Source organism: Saccopteryx leptura, chromosome 5 (assembly GCF_036850995.1).
Source record: "Saccopteryx leptura isolate mSacLep1 chromosome 5, mSacLep1_pri_phased_curated, whole genome shotgun sequence".
Taxonomy (NCBI): Eukaryota; Metazoa; Chordata; class Mammalia; order Chiroptera; family Emballonuridae; genus Saccopteryx; species Saccopteryx leptura.
Window position 1 is genome coordinate 47,936,169 of NC_089507.1, and position 21,857 is coordinate 47,958,025.

The following is a 21,857-nucleotide window of genomic DNA, read 5'->3' on the forward strand; positions in this document are numbered from 1 at the left end:
CAAAAAGCATTTGCTATCCAATGTACAATTACAGCAAAAATGTCTTCCACAGGTAAATATCTGCTTGTGCTTCTGAGAACCCACTCTTAATGGAAGGAAAAACGGTGTTATAAAATTCTTTAATTTTCACATAGAGATTAAATAGCAGACATGCAAACACATGTGTTCAAAATGATATTTTTTTAAACTTGATATATGAAACTATTTTTCACCATTGCACACTGGTTAAAACTCATTTACAAATTGGTTTAAAGACATTTTATCTTTTGGCAACTCTGAGACTAGTAATGCTGGCCACATTTATGTTTAGATAGAATATTGGAATATAATTTTTACAGTAATCCTACAACTTCAGAACACTTAATTGGTGACTAAAATACAAGAAATAAAGGTCCATGCACATTATTTTTTAAATGAGAAAATTAAAATCTTTACACTTTTACATATAATTCATACATTTCAATGGCCAAGAACAACTGATTATATGGTATTTTTACATGTGAGCAAATGTCAAGATTATGAAACAAATTGATTGATAAAAGTAGTAATCAAGGGATTCCAACAGATATCAGTACGTTGAAAATTAGTCCTTGCTTGTACCTACTTTTCAAAATAAAATTTAGAAAGACTCATGCCCTACAGATACTGCTACTGATAGTTACAAAAAGCTTATGTATCATTTTGACAAATCTTTCTTTTCTTCTAAAATTATTGAGTTTATGCTTTGTTTTTGGTTTTCTGGTGTGTGACAAAATGAATCAAAAGGATAAGAAATCATACAATCATGATTTGTCAAATCTTGCTCTGGGTTACTGCCTCACTGCATTTCACAAAAGCTGCTTCTTTCTCCTGTTCTATTTCTCACATTTATAGATGAGATTGGCACTTCCCAGTTGGTGATATATCCAGTGGTGAACAAATATTTTTTTAAAAGAAATTATTTCCTCTTTTAGGGAAAGTACATCTTATTTGAAAGTCTCTTTATTATATGGATATTCCTTAGAAATTCTCAACCAAAATTAGATGTGAATGAAAGTTATCTGTCTATTTAACATTTATCTTAATTTACTTCCTAAAATGAACACTGAGATTACAAGGAAGACAATAAATTTGATCCAAATTAATATATAATGCTCTTTTGTAAAAAAAGAAAAATCTACATTGTTACTTCAAATTCGAATCACTTAGATGTATTCTATCTTCACCTTCCAAACATCTTTGAACGTATAGAGCTGGAAAATAACTTAGAAACTACCTTACTCATGTGTAACTAATTGTGGCTAGTCCATAAGCTCTAACATTAATGCTAGTTTCTCTTTTAAATCAATACCTCTCTTCTGCCTTTGAAGTTTCTCAGTTGTTACTTTATCACTTAGATTTCTTATTTTTTCAAAATTCAATAAGTGAAACAATCTCCAATTTTTTTGTACAAAAGGAATCAGTTAATTTTATGTTTATTGAAATAAATACATCTTTAATCATCGTGATGGCTATGTCCACCTCTCTTATATATAGAACTCAATATATCATTTAAAAATTATTTAAACCTTTTTATTTTCTTTTCCTATTTTTTAAATGTTCTTTAGGAATAATCTACTACACTGTTTAAGTAAAAGTTGGGCATGGTAAAGAGTTATTTCCCAAAACTTTACTCACTTATGTGCTAATGTTCAGCTAAAACAGGTGCTTGGCAAAGAGAACATACCATTGTTACAAAGCAGGTATATTTCCTATGGATTTCACTAATCCAGCTGATCCTAATACATGATTTGATAATTACAAGTAGGCTCTTTTCTGTTTAAATGCTGTGCTCCTTGAATGACATGTCATTTCATGATTCCTATAAAGTGTAATAATAACAATTTTTTGGTAATTTTACCAAGTTCAGTTTTGTTCAAATTCTAATAAACTGCATAATTAGTGCCACAAATGTTCGTCTTCTCTAAGTATGATATATAAGTATACATAGGACATATATTATGTTCCTTCATAAAGTCAATTAAATAATGGTTTGGATTGGTTGAGCTAAATAAATCAAATTTGATGTAACTAAATACATGGTGAAATTTCCAAATAAATAAATAGCCATCAACAAATAAAATGTGTCAACTCTTGAAGTAGAAAAAATTCTGAAGGACATATTTACAATTTGTTATCATTCCATTGCCACTGTAGTATCAAAATTTCTAGAACTGAGCCACAAGGGGAATGGTTACAAAGGATTAACACTTAGGAGTAATGCTTAGTGCTATGTGCCTGGATTTAACAACATTAACAAAAGTCTGCACAGCTAAATCCTTCTACATCCTGCTGAAAATGTGCCCTTCAGTGTCAGCATTGCTTGACAAGATATTTTCTGGGATTCAGAAAGGTGAAATTTCTTACAGAGGTGCAAGATTAATGGCTAGAAGGACTGCATTGTCACAGATAACACAAAGTGTTTTTAAAAAGCCAAAGGGGATTTAATCTTATAGACATTTCTTGTTAGTGAATAAAGAGATTTAGTAGCTTTTGGAAACATGAAAGGAAAGAAGACACAAGTTTGTGTTAAATTTTGTTTTACTGCTTTCCTGTTTCTCCTATTCATATTCCACTCTGGAACACGTATTCCTGAATGTTGCTAAAATTAAAACTATAAAAAATGCAAGTAGAATTGTAATGCACACGTGCAAGCACAAATATACAAAACTCCAACTTAAATTGATTCCTGGGTATTCAGCAAATTATACATTATATACACATTTATTTCCTAATAGTTTCTAGAAGAGCAACTGAAAGCAAATAGTAAAAACAGAAAAATAAATATACACCCTGTATTATACTTGTTCTTGATCAAGCAACATGTTTATACACTAGTTTCTATAACTTAACAGCTGTGTAACAGTACTTTAAAGTTTACAAAAGAAGTTACCTATTAAGGAAATATCTAACCATATTGCTCCTCAATACATATATGTGGACAATTAAGACTTGAAGTAAACTTCAGAGAATTGCAGCTTTTGTTAACCTGCAAATGACTATAAAATTTTTCCTTTCAAGTAGATTCTTGGAAGTTCTGAAAGGTGCTGCCTTAATTCAGTCTATAAAGGTGCTGTATATAGTTATATGTTTCATGTATAAAATTTTGTAAAAGTAGTGAGAAGGATTTTGTTGCTGTAAGATAACGTTTAACCTCATGTTGTTTTTCCAAGGAGGTCATATTTGTGTCCAAAAAATGAAGACACCGAGAAAAAGCTAAGGAGATTTTAGTAAAACACTGATTACAAATTCTGTGGTTGAAAGAAATGCTCTCAAAAGGTTTAGAAATCACTGAGTTTTCCCTTTTTTCCTTTTTTTGTTAAAATAAATCTCAGGGTTTGTTTACAAAGTGCAGAATCATCGATTCATGAAGTGACAAAAAACTGAAGTTACAATGGCACCATCCCATTTACCAGCTGCACCTTCATTTCTTGAAGGCTGTTCATGATCTTCTTCTGGTGACCGACAAGAGTCACTCCAAGCCGCCTCAAATCCCTGCATGAAGAAAGCACACATTGGGTGTATGTATTGATTCAACTCGCAGCACACCTCAATATTTCACGCTGGCAAAGAGGCAAACATTTGCAGAAACTAATTCAATTATGGTCTCAATTTAGACAAACAGGGTCCAATTTTCAAAGGTAGGCTTCAAAATTGTACCTGGAAGATCTGTTTGCTGTCCAAGAACTATTTATAATAAAGAATATAGTCTATATATGGCCCCTCTTTAGACATTATTATGTTAGTGGCAAAAAAACAGAATTGCACATGCTTACCAATAAGTATGTAAATTAAAGGGTACAATTTCATTGAACAGTTTTGAAAATGTGAACCTACAATAATATGGACACACTTTTTTTTCTGCTGAAAGCAGTAAGCAACAAATCTTTTTAAAAAATAACAGTTAAGCAACTGAAGATTAAACTCTTCAAATGACTCAGTCAGTACCATCATTTTATATAACAGATATCTTTAGGAGATAATCACCATTACATTGCTCTTATAACACTTCCAAATCATTTTTTTTTTAAGTTGGAACCCAAAGTACCAGAACTTTATTCGTTTGCTAAATAATGTGTAGGCTCTATTTACATTCAAAGCATTCTGAAGATTACACACTATCAGAAAGTCATTTCATAAAAGATACCTCCATTCTGTTTCTTTTAAACAATCTTATTATATAAAAGAAAATTACAGACGTTTAGGTTTCAAAACTACACCACATTATGGAGTTCCATGCCAGTATCTATTGTTTTAAAATGTTCTTTCCTAGTATACTCAGTATTTCTATTCCATAACACTATATATCTCGCAAATATAATGACTCATTTAAGTTTGACAAATGATAACATTAATTACAGAAAAAAAATGACCATGAGCAATTCAACAGTTTTAAATAACTAAGGCACCATGTTAGATTCTCAGATAAATACTTTAGTGAACACCTTATGTTAAAAGTAGAATATTTTTGCATTCAGTTATATATTAATTTCAGATGGTCTTAGTAGAAGCTTATGGAATTGGGTACAATGGCATTAGAGTCATTATATATAAAATTGAATAGTTTTGGAAAATCAAAAACATCTCTTAATTATCAGAGTATAAAATTTAAATAAATAGGTACTTAAACTCCATCTGCATTATTTTTGGAAAAATTGCTTACTTAAATAATGTCTTTGGTTTTATTTCCTCTATTATTATTATTTTTTAATTTCCTATAAGATATTTAGCAAATGGCAAGCAGCTCAAAGAAACAATTGATATTTATGGTGGAAATATATTTCTTAGTATGTGACTATTAAACATTAGACTTAGAAATTATCATAGCTACAAGACATCAGAGTACAATATAAAAAAATAATAACGATAAGCATAGAAGACAATCATCTGCAAAACTTAAAAACTAGTAAAATTGTTTTACTTTGAAACAAAATCACTATTGTCAGTTATAAAATGGAATATAAAATAGCTAGTTATAGACAAATATAGAAATAAAAGAGGTTTTATTTTAATCTTGTTTTTTTTTTCAATTAATTCAGTTTCTCAGCCTTGCCCCTGTTAACATAATGGATTGAATACTTCTTTATCATAGGGGCTGTCTTGTGCATTGCAGAATATCTAGCAGCATTCCTTCCTTCTCCTCACTAAAATAGAATGGCTGCACCACATCTGGCCCTTTGTTGTGACAAAGGGCAAAATTTCTCTAGACATTGCCATGTGCACCCTAAGTGGCAAAATTAGACCTGGTTGAGAACCATTGCACTAAATATAAAAATAATAGGTGTCAGTTAAGAGGTCTTATTCCTGTGTGTTAGAAAAATATATACTCATAAGATAATGAGTTTTGTAATTTCCTTTTATGGAGGAGGAAAGAAAGTCTTAGAGAATTTAAATTGATTGGCTAGATAGCACAGCCAGTGGGTAGCAGAGGTAGGAGTAAAACTAGGAATTTGACACCAGTTCATTCTCCTTTAATTTCTCATTATCTGTGATTGGATTTTGAGCAAAATATTTCAAATGCAATTATTTATTTATCTGTAAAATGAGAACTCTGTAGGTATAACATCAAATATCCAAAAGTCTTTAAAAAATTAAGAGATAGTTAATGTAGAAAACTGAACACATATTTCTTTGTCTGAGGCTGTGGTAACCCAATCTATACTTCATACACATTTCAGTTATGAGCTAAATAACTGTTTCATGTTTCCATATGTAACTTATGAATCATGAGTACTTTTGTAGATGTGGATATTCCTGGGTACCTTGCTAGCATACTTTGGACCTAAATCAAAAGAAAAGGAACTAACATTTCTTAACATGAAATGATCAATCTCTTCCAGAGATTTTAAATAACTTGTATTTAAAATGAAGTTCTTAAACATATTTTATCATAAGTATTTTAGACCCCAGGCTTGAAAATACTAATGTAATATATATGTACTTAAATTGCACAATTCACATTGGCTAATCCAATTATTAGGAATGAACTTTTAACTATAAGCATTATAGTTTATTCTGAAATACCTGAAAAAAGACTATATAGGTCTTCCCACTGAAAAAAACATGGAATTTGCCTATACAACTCCAAAACTTCAATTTGAAGTGTGTGTACATGTGTGTAGGCATGTCTGTCTCTATGTGTATGTGTTTTCCATATTCCAGCTTTTGTTAGTTTTATCTAACTAATAGCAAATCACTGGTTTGATGGATTTTATTTCAACTGCTTTAACTTACTGATATATTTTGTGTAAATATAACTTTATTTTTTGAAAAATAACACCACAAAAAAGACTCTGGCTCAGTGATTTGTAATGGTGTTTATAATGGTACTTGTAATGATATTGCAAATGAAAATTAAAATAGTATTAAAGATGTTTCCAGTAAAGGTTAGATAACTATTTTTATACTGTTAAGTGCATAATCTTCTTTAAGTAGTTTTTTCTCACACTTTTGTAATTTCTAACAATTCCCATTTTACTTCTCAAAGTACATGGTAAATGATCAATTTAGTAATAGTAATATGAGAGAAATTTGATAAAAATTAGTTACATTTTTTGATAAAGTTGATGTTCTATTTATAATACTTTTTGAAAAAATATTTAGAAACAATGTATGATAATCTCTTTTACCCATTTCACTTTTCTGTATGGAAATGTTAAAGCTAGGCTAAGTTTTAAGTCTGTCACCTTTATAAGTATAAATTATTATTATATTATGCTAATTTATCATGACCACGTGAAATCTTAAGTAACACCCAAAGTCAAGTTTATTAATGAAAAATATATTTCAGCACCGGCTTATAAATTTAAACACCATAAGAATAGCACTGTTACATGAAAAGTAGTTTCGGTTTTGTCAACAAAGCATGATTAGTTTTAGAAAATCTGCAAATATAATGAATTGCCATTGTATTTCTTCAAATATTATTCCATAAAATTAAACAATAAAAACATTGATATTATGACACTAAAATGGCATAATAAAAAATAGAGAATAATAAGAGGTGTCTAGTTGATGTTGAAGCAACTCTTCATTATTCAGGATTTAATTTATCCATTGCGGATGAGTCATTCCCTAACTCATTCTTCTCCCTTCTGCTTTACACAACATTTAGCCATTTTTCTGGTACTTAGCCCCACCAACACTGGCTGTATAGGAGAAGGGAGAAGAGAGATTAATGAATATAACTAAATTAATTTTTGTTGTCATTCAGTTTGATGTTTGGAATTTTTTGATTAATTTAAAAGAATCTTGATAATCATATATGTCTACTGCACAAGATAAATATATTTACATTAGGCAAGAGAGGGTTCACTGTGGCCTCTCTGGTCATGATCTTCAATGGCTGAGACATTGTAAGGGCTAGACTAGAAGTCTTAGCATAATCATGTAGAACAAATGGGATAGTAAGTATACTTACGTGTACTTTAACTGTATAAAAATTAGCATATTGACTGTACTGAAAAGTTAAGCCATTTATTGGAATTGATGTGCACAAATTTTGGCTTCGGATTTGAGAAACTTTCATTTTAGTAGTTTATGACCCCATTTTAATAGATGATATTAACAGGAACAAATTCAGTTTGCACATAATTGGTATAATATTTAAATTCATTAGACTGTACGCATGTTCTGAATAATAAAAGTTGACAATACACATCTGGTAAGAAGTTGCAAAGGCAACTGCAATACTGTTCTCAATTCAAATCTCTTGATTCAATTTGAAACTCACCCCAAGCTCACATTTCCCCCTGTCAACAATACCCCACACTGCATTGTACGCCGAAGCACAGATTGTGCCACTACTGCCACAATTGCTCTAATATGAGTATTGCACACAGAATAGCAAGGTGTAGGCAGAGAACAGCAGACAAAAATGTCTAGGGTTGAAAGTCTCTTTTGTTGAACATGTTTTGACTCTAAGATCTCAAAGTTTTTATTTCTTTACAACATTAAGCCATATATGCATTTGCTGACAAAAAAACCCCCAACATAAATAAATACAATTAAATCTTTATGAATAATTATTTTTACCTAAGTGGTTCTAAAAAACTAATTCTTTCCTTTTCCTTTCTCTCTCTCTCTCTCTTTTTTTTTAGGGACCCTTTCTTTCTCTAAACTCACTATGAGAACAAATTTGATGACATGAATTACACATATTTTTCTAATCTAGGTATATGGCAATTTGATCTTTTGCTTTATGTCAATGATTTTAACATTTTTTTAAGTATTTATTATAGTTATGAATATACTCTTCCAGTTCTCAGTTTCTGTTCTGGCATTAATACTAGTAATAATATTTTATCCTGCTTCATAAAATTAATATTTGAATATGGGTAAAGACCATGTGTAAAAAATTATTATCAAAATGTTATATTCATTTTTTTAAAAAATTAATTCATGTATTGACATTAAAGAGAGACAAAAGGAGTGAGAGAGAGAGAGAGAGAGAGAGAGAGAGAGAGAAACATCAATCTGTAGCTGTATGTGCCCTGAGTGGGAATTGAACCTGCAACCATTGCATATTGGGACAATGCTTTAACCTACCGAGCTATCTGGCCAGGACTCAAAAGTGTTTTCAAAGCTTGTTGTTTTTTTTTAACTGGTATTCTAGACTTTTTTTTTTGCCATAAGTCCTTAATAATAATTTTTTTTTTTTTTTTTTTTTTTGGTGAAAAGCAAGCAAAATGTAGAGATAATCTTTTTCTTATACTTTACGTTTCTGACCAAAGAAATAACATTACTCCTTTGTGAGTTATTTAACAAAACATTTGATAAATATTTTCTTACCAAATAGGACAGGTGTGGTTAAAAAAACATAAACAAAAGAACATACATTTTGAGGTGCTGGACTCTCCAAGAAATCAGCTTCACTGGAGGGAGTTAACCTCCGGCAGCCCAGTTCCTAGTAAGGAATGTGTTCACGTGGGTCCCAGGAATCAGAAGCAATTGACATCTGGAGGGCAACTTTCTCCAAACAAGAAGATGTTGATACATCTCCTACTTTCTTTTTACTATTTGGGTCATAGTAAATAAATTAAAAGACAAAAAATATCTGATGGAGGCACAACAGTAAGTGGCAAAAAGCTACTAAAGTAATAGAGATACAGAGAAGAGATTGAACAAAACAGAGAAAAAAATCACTGGAGAATAAAAATGAAGTGGGGAACCATTAGAAGAAGATAGAAGAAGTTATTTGGTCTTGAAAGAACCATAGAAAATGAAGAGAGGTTGGGGATAGGCAAGTAAAAGAGAAAAGAATGAAAAGAAATAAGAACATAGGAAACCATAATGCTAAAATATTAAACATATTTACAGTCTATAGGGCCCCAATGAGATAAAATAAAGCAGGTAGTTAGTGTAAAAACCATTATTTGTTGTTATACCTATTCTGTGAAGGAAGAAGTAAAAAGGAAGTGGATGTAAATATATATGTATATATGCTATTTTAATAAAAAAGGAGACATTGTTTAATGCAAATTATTTTATTATATATTTACAAGTAATCTGACATTGCGTAGAATACCTACAGTATCATTTTAATATAAAATGACAAATTACTTAAATAAATTAAAATGACCATTTTTACTTAGAAATTAAATAGCAATCATGTAAAAATTGTTTTAAATTATCAGTAAAATTTGCTTTTTACTAGTTTAAATATAGCACAAATGAACCCTTTGAGTGTCCAAAGAAATAATGGGCCACGCAAATGTATCATCAAATGGATATGATTTGGTGGTAATAGTGAGAATGAGATTCAGTAAATTATGAGAGCAAGCTGAGTGTTGATTTTAGGTCCTTTCAGTAATAAGTACAATAGAAGAGAAATATTGAGAGTGTGACATTAACGGGAGATAAATGATAGTACCCTGTTACCTTTTTTGTGGCTGTGCGGTAGATTTCATGAGTCAAAGAATGTCAGAATAAAACAAATGGTGGAAGAGGATGGCTCAGTGCTCGTATTGTGTGAAGTAATGGAATACGGACCATCGCTTACTACTTTATAACATTCTACCATGTTCTAATTCTTACAATAATATTTTAACCTTTGAATTCATGGGTATGTTGAAGTAATTTTTTATTATATTCACAGGTTAAAACATTATTCATGTTTATGTAACCTAGATGGAACCGCCACAATGATAGTGAATTTTCACAAATAACAAATATTAGGCTAAAGTAATTATACATACAGACTATATAATAAAATACAAACAACTCACAACTTTAAAGAATTTAATATGTAACTCTAGTGATTTTTATTTAATAAGATCTGATAAATTTTATCTTAAACGTGCAAACAGAAAAGGGCACAATTGGTTCCACTGAGATTGTACTGAATAGCAAATCAGAGGCAGGATCTAATATATCCTTGGATTGCAAGAATATAAGGTGCACCACTTAGAGATTAAATGACATTCCTGCCTGGGAAGCTTTCTGTAAACAGCTGTTTCCTGCGTATTCATCATAGCTGAAATTTAAGAATATGTTTTGTTGTTATGTAAGACTAGTCATACCAATTGTGCTTACAGTTTGTTTTGTATTTACAATCATATAACACAGGTACCAATATAAAAACTTTGTCAAGAAAACATCTTTTCCACAACATAAAATACCAGTATTTTGCCAAGAAGATGTTATTCCAATTATTCAAATATTTAAATACGATGTGTTCAAAGCGAGGAAGCAACGATACTGGCCACAAGTAGCATTAACCATGCAGTTGTTAACAATACAGGCTAAAAAGAAGAGGTTTCCGTGAAAGCTGCCACATATGGACAAGAGTTAATTGATTTCTCTTGACCTCATCCAGATTGGTTTCTGAATAAATTTTCTTGCCCAGCAATTATGTAAAAATTATCAGAAAAATTACTCACTCCAAGGTCACCTGAGCCACAGCGTCCATTGAACTGTATCCATTTTCCATGAAAATATCTGTATACCGGCCCATTTTGATTGCTTCTAGCCATTCACCTACTGATCTGTAGGCCCCAGATCCCAGTGGGCCATGTTCTGCCAATAAATTAGATACTCTAAAACACACAAAACATAAATATTAAAAGTAACATTTTCATTCTCTTATAACAAATTATATTTCAATGTTAGCTCATAGTCAATGGATCCTTGGGTTTGCAATTATTTGATAGGGAGAAATATATAAATATAAACATGGAAGAAAATATTTTGAAATATAGAACAAAAATCATTCTATTCAGATTTTTTATATCCATAGCTTATAGATAATTATAATAACTTAATAAGTTAATTTCTTAATACAAAACATTAGCTTAAATTCTCAGGTAGTGGACTAGATGCATTTATTTTCTACTATTGTTTTGTTTAAAAAAATAATATAGAAACTGCTATCAAATATAGATATACAGAATAATGTGTGCAAAGACAATTGCTTCTAGACTTAGCCAGAGAAACTTGTGCTAATTTAAGTTAATTTTATAGGAAATCTAAATTTTATTTATTCTTTATCTTATTCTCTCACGTAGGAGTGATTGTTAATTCACCTAGGAGTAATAGAACCTGGAAAACAAAGTGTAACCCCAAACATAAAAGAAAATTAAATAGAACCAATTAAGCCATGAGATGTTTCTAACTATACTGAATTCATACTCCTTTCCCAATAACAATAATAATATGATGATGGTAATAATCATTTTTGGAAATGTATCTTAAGAAAATAATGGGGGGATGGCAAAAAATACACATATAATTTTTTGCTACTGAGAATAAATATTAAAAACATAATTTAAATATTCTTCATTGGGTGTTTAAGTAAAGGTCAACCCTAAGATACAGCATACACATCTTTCTTTCTACTCGGCACTTTCTGACATCCCATTTACACTTTAAATTACCCCAGTAGTAGATTCTCCCAAACCAATTCTAAAAAAATTGCTCTATGTGACCCTCTCCTCCCCCAACTCCCTCCCTCTCTTAGAAGGTGACAGAAGACAATTGGACTTTGGGTGATGGGAATGCAGTATAATCAAATGTCAAAATAACCTAGAGATGTTTTCTCTGAACATATGTACCCTGATTTATCAATGTCACCCCATTAAAATTAATTAAAAAATAAATAAATTGCTCTAGTTTAGGTGGTCAGTGACTTCTATTTTGTCAAAATCTGTGAACATTTTTTAATCTGTAATATTACTGACCTCTCAGACACATCCAACAATAGCCACTACCATTTCTCTTCTGAAATCTTACCTATTTCAACTTTTTTTTTAGTTACTATTCTCTTCTTCTTGGCGATCATAACATTGAATGTTCCTGGTTTCTCCTTAATCTACTTTGCCTGCTATTTCTTCTTTTCCTGAGATTAAAATTTGGAGAGAACCAGAATTTGGCCTATAAATTTTCTGTTCAAACTATAACTTCACTCTATTTAGATAGTTATACACAATTTCTTTCTTTCTTTTTTTTTTTTTTTTTTTTTTTGTATTTTTCTGAAACTGGAAACGGGGAGAGACAGTCAGACAGACTCCCGCATGCGCCCAACCGGGATCCACCCAGCACGCCCACCAGGGGCGAAGCTCTGCCCACCAGGGGGTGATGCTCTGCCCCTCCGGGGCGTCGCTCTGCAGCGACCAGAGCCACTCTAGCGCCTGGGGCAGAGGCCAAGGAGCCATCCCCAGAGCCCGGGCCATCTTTGCTCCAATGGAGCCTTGGCTGCGGGAGGGGAAGAGAGAGACAGAGAGGAAGGGGGGGCACAATTTCTTGTTTCAAACAGCATCTATTACTATCCAAAAATTATCTCCCATCTAGATCTCTTATATATTCATATGCCAACATCATAACTCCATATTTCTCGTAAAAATATCACTCCAACATTTTAATAACCATGCTCTTCTGTTTTACATCCATTCCTCCCGAAGTGCTCCCATTTATAGTATATGAGTATATGATACAATGGTTCTCTCCTTCCTTATCTTCAATTCCCTCACAATCCATTGTTGTGTGTAATATCCATTCTACCTGCCATATAGTGCATATCTGACCACTTCTTTCTATCTCATTTGTTACCATAGTTCAAGAAATCTAGCTTTCCAGGTTTCCTCCTAAATTACACTCTCACTCTCCACTCCAAAACCAAAGTTGTCTTTTAACATTTTTGTTTTGTTTACTATCCCTTTCTCCCACAATACTGCATTGCTCAAAGCTGTACACTCAGCACCTTGCCCACAGCATGACACAGAGTAAACACATGAATATCTGCTGCATAAGTGAATGGGTATCTTGTAGTAATTTATAGCCATTAAGCATTGGGGTCAACAATTTATTGAAGATAAAGTATAGGAGAGAAGATTTGAAGAGTAGGATCTTGAAGTAGAGATTGTGGAAGAGTTAAAATTTTTGTTAGTAGCAAATACAAGAATATAACTATGACAAGAAGATTCCAAGGTATTTTAGAGATCAAATTCACTAAAGCAGAATATTTCAAGTATTGAGAAATATTCAAACATTATCTACATGGTTACTAAAATCACTAACTTTTGAGACATAAGTAGGAATACAGAGAAAGAGAATGAATCTGGAATTAACAGCTTGTAGAATCAGGATTTGTAGATGGCTGTATAAAGATGGGTAGTAAGTGGTATAGTCTTAAGTCAAATCTGTTTAAATGAAATCTGGCAAGCTTATTCTACATATTTCACACAAGAAATTATGAAAATTGATTGTAGATTTTTAAATTGTTCTCAAGTTGTAATAATGATGCTGACATAAATTAAAACAATTTAGAACATAAAAATGTATTTTTTTATTTCTTTATGTGCATTTATGACAATGTAATTCAAACAAGTAGAGGAGGAAAATGCTTAATATTTTATGTGACAGTAAAAAATTTTAAATCAGATATTTCAGAGACAACATAAGAAATAATTTCTATGAAGAAGTATTTTCCAGTTGCTACCACAGAAAGTTAATGATCCTTGAAAAGAGTTTGAAGATTCACTCATTTGTATTTAAAAATAAATTTTTGCCCAGTAAAAACGTTATGTCAGAATCATAGAACTTTTGTAACTTTGTGAACAAATTAATTCTCATGTAGTTCATGCTAATAGGCAGCCAGTTCACTTATTGGCATGACACTTTTTTATGTAAAAATAAACAATTGCCTCAAATGTGATGATAATAACAATCTGAAAATTTTATAGTACTAAATCACACTGCTTTATGTTCTGAGACAACAACTCTATAATTTTTCAAGTTAAAGAGTAAAGTATGTTCTACAAATATAAAACATTATTTAAATGCATCTACAATCATTAAAAAAAAATACGCTTATTTGCTCACATAAAATTTTTCCACAGTATTTCTCATATTTGAATAGGCAAATATATGTGTACAACTGGCTAAGAGGAAAGGGTCCCTAAAAGGTTTGTTAATATTGATAAAATATGACAGACACTAATATCTATTCTAAATAAATCAGAAGTCATTATCGGTAGATATCTGAAGGGATTAAGAAAAAGAAAACTCGTAGACAGGCAACAGTATGATTCTGAGATGGAAAGGGGAATGAGGAGAGATAGAAGAGGGCAAAGGGGAGATAAATGGTGATGGAAGGAAACTTTACACGGGGTGGTTAACACCCAATACAAGGTACAGATGTTGTACTGCGGAATTGTACCCTTGAAACCGCTACGTTTCTATTAACCAATGTCACCGCTATGAATTCAATCAAAAATAAAATATATCAGTGCTTAATTGGATGTTTCCCATTGTCTTATAATTTTATGTTTTCACTATCTCCACCTTTGTGGAATTATAAACACATGAAAATATATTTGGGGTTTTTTTTGTTGTTTTTTTAAATACTAACTGAATTTGGCTACAGTTAACATTTTTCTTAAACTGGCCATGTGACACTATTAGATTAGGTATAGGTGCTTTTAAGTATAGTTTAATCATTTATATTTTATTCACTGTAAGAGAGTAAATTTACACAAAAATGATAATTAAGTAAGTTACTGTCATATAGATGTAGGGGTTAACATGTGTACAGAAGTGTGTTAATTGATTTAATATTTGTGGCATCAGTTTGAATTAGCTAAATTCAGGAAACTCTTTCAGGTATGGCCTGTACCTGCTTGATGCATTAACCAGAGTCTTCAAGCTACTTGGGTTACGTATCAGCTTGTCCAGCATGTTGACAATTTCATCAAACTTGGGTCTGCTATTTCGGTCTTTCTGCCAGCAATCCAGCATTAATTGGTAGAGAGCAGCAGGACAGTCCATGGGGCTTGGCAGACGGTAGCCTTCTTCTACTGCTTTAATCACCTGTGTAAAGCAAAACAGAACCAGTCCCAACAGCACAAAGTTAGTAGGGAAAATTGCCTCTACCTAATTTTCATCTTTTATTATTCTTACTCTTCCATTAACAACCAATTTCACAAGCTCTAAAATCCCCGGTTGTTTCCATTTGTCATGAAATAAAACATCATAAAGAAGTAAATATACTATCACAATATGAAAAGGTAGGCTTTCGTCACATATTATAAAAAAAATAAATGGTAATCATTTTTCCTTAAGATCTTGATGAAGCGTGATTTGTAAAATTAACTGACAAAAAAAATAGTTTGTGTTTTATTTATCTTTGAATTCTGAGTCAAACAGTGATTAAATATTCTTGTGATTTTTCTGAAAAGTTAATGTTTTTTTAAATAAAAAATTATGAGCAGGACCACATTTTTTAAATTAATAGAACTGCAGCTTTACTTCAGAAGAGAATTTTGGATGGTAAATGATAACTCAAAAGCTAAATTAGTGAAACTATTTTATGTATCGTTTAATAATGCCTAAATTCATTATCATCTACTGATTTCTGTCAGGAATTTCAAATAATTTTATAGTAGCTGAGGCATTACAAGAATCACTAAATTTAAATGTGACAACATGCATGTATATAAGTCTAATTGTGAGACTGTTTTATCAAAAATTATCTGTAATATTTGATGCTGCCATCAAAGTATTTAACCCCAGAAAAAATACTTATACTACTGAATATAATGATACAGGTTTTATTCAATTATTTAAAATCAAATGTTTAAATGATACCAAAAACCAATAATAATGAATATATTTCTTTTTTTTTATTTTTTTTTTTTATTTTTTTTTATATTTTTTATTTTATTTATTTTTAATGGGGTGACATCAGTAAATCAAGAAACATATATTCAAAGACAACATGTCCAGGTTATCTTAAAGTTCAATTATGTTGCATACCCATCACCCAAAGTCAGATTGACCTGTCACCCTCTATCTAGTTCTCTCTGTGCCCCTCCCCCTCCCCCTTCCCTCTCCCTCTCCTCCCTCCCCCCCGTAACCACCACACTCTTATCAATGTCTCTTGGTTTCACTTTTATGTCCCATCTATGTATGGAAAAATGCAGTTCCTGGTTTTTTCTGATTTACTTATTTCACTCCGTATAATGTTGTCAAGGTCCCACCATTTTGCTATAAATGATCCGATGTCATCATTTCTTATGGCTGAGTAGTATTCCATGGTGTATATGTGCCACATCTTCTTTATCCAGTCATCTATTGATGGGCTTTTTGGTAGTTTCCATGTCCTGGCCACTGTGAACAATGCTGCAATGAACATGGGGCTGCATGTGTCTTTACAAGTCAATGTTTCTGAGTTTTTGGGGTATATACCCAGTAGAGGGATTGCTGGGTCATAAGGTAGTTCTATTTTCAGTTTTTTGAGGAACCACCATACTTTCTTCCATAATGGTTGTACTACTTTACATTCCCACCAACAGTGGATGAGGGTTCCTTTTTCTCCACAGCCTCTCCAACATTTGCTATTACCTGTCTTGTTAATAATAGCTAATCTAACAGGTGTGAGGTGGTATCTCATTGCAGTTTTGATTTGCATTTCTCTAATAACTAAAGAAGATGAGCATCTTTTCATATATCTGTTGGCCATCTGTATTTCTTCCTGGGAGAAGTGTCTGTTCATATCCTCTTCCCATTTTTTTATTGGATTATTTGTTTGTTTGTCGTTGAGTTTTATGAGTTCTTTGTATATTTTGGATATTAGGCCCTTATCTGAGCAGGTGTTTAAAAATATCATTTCCCAATTAGTTGGCTGTCTGTTTATCTTGTTATCAATTTCTCTTGCTGAACAAAAACTTCTTAGTCTGATGTAGTCCCATTCATTAATTTTTGCTTTCACTTCTCTTGCCTGTGGAGTCAAATTCATAAAATGCTCTTTAAAGCCCAGGTCCATGAGTTTGGTACCTATGTCTTCTTCTATGTACTTTATTGTTTCAGGTCTTATGTTTAGATCTTTGATCCATTTTGAGTTAATTTTAGTACAGGGGGACAAACTGTAGTCCAGCTTCATTCTTTTGCATGTGGCTTTCCAGTTTTCCCAGCACCATTTGTTGAAGAGGCTTTCTTTTCTCCATTGTGTGTTGTTGGCCCCTTTATCAAAAATTATTTGACTATATATATGTGATTTTATTTCTGGGCTTTCTATTCTGTTCCATTGGTCCGAGTGTCTATTTTTATGCCAATACCATGCTGTTTTGATTGTCGTGGCCCTATAATAGAGTTTGAAGTCAGGTATTGTAATGCCCCCAGCTTCGTTCTTTTTCTTTAGGATTGCTTTGGCTATTCGGGGCTTTTTATAGTTCCATATAAATCTGATGATTTTTTGCTCCATTTCTTTAAAAAATGTCATTGGAATTTTGATGGGAATTGCATTAAATTTGTATATCGCTTTGGGTAATATGGCCATCTTAATTATATTTATTCTACCTAACCAAGAACAAGGAATATTCTTCCATCTCATAATGTCTTTTTCGATTTCCCTTAACAATGGTTTATAGTTTTCATTGTATAAGTCTTTTATATTCTTTGTTATGTTTATTCCTAGGTATTTTATTTTTTTTGTTGCAATCGTGAAGGGGATTATTCTTTTGAGTTCATTCTCAAATGTTTCATTGTTGGCATATAGAAAGGCTGTTGACTTCTGTATGTTGATTTTGTATCCTGCGACCTTACTGTATTGGCTTATTTTTTCTAGAAGTATTTTTGTGGATTCTTTGGGGTTTTCGATGTATAGGATCATATCATCTGCAAAAAGTGATAACTTTACTTCTTCTTTTCCGATATGGATGCCTTTTATTTCTTTGTCTTGTCTGATTGCTGTGGCAAGAACCTCTAGTACCACATTAAATAAGAGTGGAGAGAGTGGACAACCCTGTCTTGTTCCTGATTTAAGGGGGAAAGCCTTCAGTTTTGTGCCATTTAGTATGATGTTAGCTGATGGTTTATCATATATGGCCTTTATCATGTTGAGATATTTTCCTTCTATACCCATTTTGTTGAGAGTCTTAAACATAAAATTGTGTTGTATTTTATCAAAAGCCTTTTCTGCATCTATTGATAATATCATGTGATTCTTGTTCTTTGTTTTGTTGATATGGTGTATTATGTTGACCGTTTTACGTATGTTGAACCATCCTTGAGATTCTGGGATGAATCCCACTTGATCATGATGTATTATTTTTTTAATATGTTGTTGTATTCGATTTGCTAGTATTTTGTTTAGTATTTTAGCATCTGTATTCATTAGAGATATTGGTCTGTAGTTTTCTTTTTTTGTGCCATCCTTGCCTGGTTTTGGTATAAGGGTTATGTTTGCCTCATAAAATGTGTTTGGAAGTATTGCTTCTTCTTCAATTTTTTGGAAGACTTTCTGTAGAATAGGAACCAAGTCTTCTTTGAAGGTTTGATAAAATTCGCTGGTATAGCCGTCTGGGCCTGGACTTTTATTTTTGGGGAGGTTTTTAATGGTTTTTTCTATTTCTTCTCTACTAATAGGTCTGTTTAGGCTTTCTGCTTCTTCATGACTCAGTCTAGGAAGGTTGTATTGTTCTAGGAATTTATCCATTTCTTCTAGGTTGTTGAATTTAGTGGCATAAAGTTTTTCATAGTATTCTACAATAATTCTTTGTATATCTACGATGTCTGTGGTGATTTCTCCTCTTTCATTTTGGATTTTGTTTATATGAGTTCTTTCTCTTTTTTCCTTGGTAAGTCTTGCCAAGGGTTTGTCAATTTTGTTGATTTTTTCAAAGAACCAGCTCCTTGTTCTATTAATTTTTTCAATAGTTTTCCTGTTCTCTATTTCATTTATTTCTGCTCTGATTTTTATTATCTCTTTTCTTCGACTGGTTTTGGGTTGTCTTTGTTCTTCATTTTCTAGTTCCTTAAGGTGTGAAGTTAAGTGGTTTACTTCGGCTCTCTCTTGTTTGTTCATGTATGCCTGAAGTGATATGAACTTCCCTCTTATCACAGCTTTTGCTGCGTCCCATAGATTCTGATATGTCGTATTGTCATTTTCATTTGTCTGTATATATCTTTTGATCTCTGCACTTATTTCTTCTTTGACCCATTCATTCTTTAAAAGTATGTTGTTTAGTTTCCACATTTTTGTGGGATTTTTTCCCTCTTTTTTGCTGTTGAATTCTAGTTTCAAGGCTTTATGATCAGAAAATATGCTTGGTACAACTTCAATTTTTCTGAATTTGCTGATGTTGTTTTTGTGGCCCAACATATGGTCAATTCTTGAGAATGATCCATGTACACTGGAGAAAAATGTATACTCAGTCACTTTGGGATGAAATGTCCTGTAGATGTCTATCATATCCAGGTGCTCTAGTGTTTTGTTTAAGGCCACTATGTCTTTGTTGATTCTCTGTTTGGATGACCGATCTAGAGCCGTCAGCGGTGTATTGAGGTCTCCAAGTATGATTGTATTTTTGTCAGTTTTTGTTTTAAGGTCAATAAGTAGCTGTCTTATATATTTTGGTGCTCCTTGGTTTGGTGCATATATATTAAGAATTGTTATGTCTTCTTGATTCAGTGTCCCCTTAGCCATTATGAAATGGCCATTTTTGTCTCTGAGTACTTTTGCTGTCTTGTAGTCAGCTTTATCAGATATGAGTATTGCTACGCCTGCTTTTTTGTGGATGTTATTTGCTTGGAGTATTGTTTTCCAGCCTTTCACTTTGAATTTGTTTTTATCCTTGTTACTTAGATGAGTTTCTTGTAGGCAGCATACAGTTGGATTTTCTTTTTTGATCCATTCGGCTACTCTGTGCCTTTTTATTGGTGAGTTTAATCCGTTTACATTTAGTGTAATTATTGACACTTGTGAGTTCCTCATTGCCATTTTATAGATTGCTTTCTGTTAGTTTTGTGCCTTGTTTGATTCTTCTCTTTCATTTTTTTATCTTTTGTTTTTATTTGGTTGTGTTCCATACATCTTTCCTCTGTTGCTATCTTTTTTAAATCATGTGCTTCTGTGGTGGTTTTTTCAATGATGGTTACCCTTAAGTACTGAAAAGGGTTCCTGCCCTGTTCATTGTAGTGCACTATTTTGTGAGTACTTTTGCGCTCCATCGCCCTTTGCTACTGTTAATCTTCATCCTCTCCCCCCTTTCTTATTGTTGTCACAGTTTAAAGTTGGTTTTGTTATGTTCTTCTTGGAGCTTTTACTTGTGGCTTTGTTGTTGTTGTTTTTTTATTCTTTGTATCTGATTGGAGAACCCCCTTTAGTATTTCCTGGAGTGGGGGTTTTCTGGTGATAAATTCTCTCATCTTTTCTATATCTGTGAATGTTTTTATTTCTCCTTCATATTTGAAGGATAACTTTGATGGGTATAGTATTCGTGGCTGAAAGTTCCTCTCTTTCAAGACTTTAAATATTGGGGTTCACTCTCTTCTAGCTTGTAGAGTTTCTGTTGAGAAATCTGATGATAATCTAATGGGCCTTCCTTTATATGTTGTATTCTTCTTTTCCCTGGCTGCCTTGAGAATTTTTTCTTTGCAGTTGGTTTGTGCCAATTTTATTATGATGTGCCTTGAAGTAGGTTTGTTGGGGTTAAGAAAACTTGGAGTTCTGTTTGCTTCTAGAATTTGAGGTTTTAGTTCTTTCCACAGGCTTGGGAAGTTCTCATCTATTATTTGTTTGAGTATGTTCTCCATTCCATTTTCTCTCTCTTCTCCCTCTGATATACCTATTATTCTTATGTTATTCTTTTTGATGGAGTCAGATAATTCCTGTAGGGCTATCTCATTTTTTTTAATTTTTAAATCTCTTTCTTCTTCTCTTTGTTGAGCCTCAAGTTGCTTGTCTTCTATTTCGCTAATCCTCTCTTCTATCTGGCCTGTTCTATTAGCTAAGCTTGTTACCTCATTTTTCAGCTCATGAATTGAGTTTTTCATCTCTGATTGATTTGTTTTTATAGTTTCAATTTCCTTGGATATATACTCTTTGTGTTCATCAAGTTGTTTTCTGAGCTCCCTAAATTGCCTTTCTGTGTTTTCTTGTATATCTCTGAGTATTTTTAGGATTTCTATTTTAAATTCTCTGTCGTTTAACTCCAAGGTTTCCAATATCTTAAATTTTTTCTCCATAGATTTTTCTTCATCTCTCTGTGTTACCTCTCTTTCTTTTGTATCCATGATAATCGATTTTCTCTTCTTTAATGGCATCTGAGGGTGGTTTTCTTGATAGTATTAATGAGATTTTAAAAGGAATAAAAGGATAAAAAAATAAAAATAAAAATAAAAATAAAAAATTGCGTGTTTTTTGTTTTTTTTTTAAATTAATCTTTAAATAAAGAAAAATAAAATAAGATAAAAATTTGAGGAAAAAAGAAAAAAAAAAAAAAAGGAATAATTCCTTCCCCTCCTTTTTTTCCTCTCCTCTCCTCTCCCCTCTTTTTTGAGAAAATCTTGTGATGAACTGTGAATTATATTGTACTAGATAGAATAAACAATACCTGTGGCGGAGG

At 32.0% G+C, this 21,857-nt stretch overlaps 1 protein-coding gene across 5 annotated transcripts in view; it reads right to left on the reverse strand.

Moving 5' to 3' along the window:
* Positions 1 to 899: 899 nt before the first annotated feature.
* The window catches only part of EPHA5 (EPH receptor A5), a 373,740-nt gene continuing 352,782 nt past the window's right edge, over positions 900 to 21,857 (reverse strand). For all 5 annotated transcript variants that reach the window (XM_066384549.1, XM_066384547.1, XM_066384548.1 and 2 more), the window contains 3 exons: positions 15,128 to 15,321; positions 10,899 to 11,054; positions 900 to 3,513 (listed from right to left, as the gene is read on the reverse strand). In XM_066384549.1, coding sequence (XP_066240646.1) covers positions 3,408 to 3,513; positions 10,899 to 11,054; positions 15,128 to 15,321 — 456 coding nt within the window. In that variant the 3' untranslated portion in view covers positions 900 to 3,407. The remainder of the gene's footprint in view (positions 3,514 to 10,898; positions 11,055 to 15,127; positions 15,322 to 21,857) is intronic.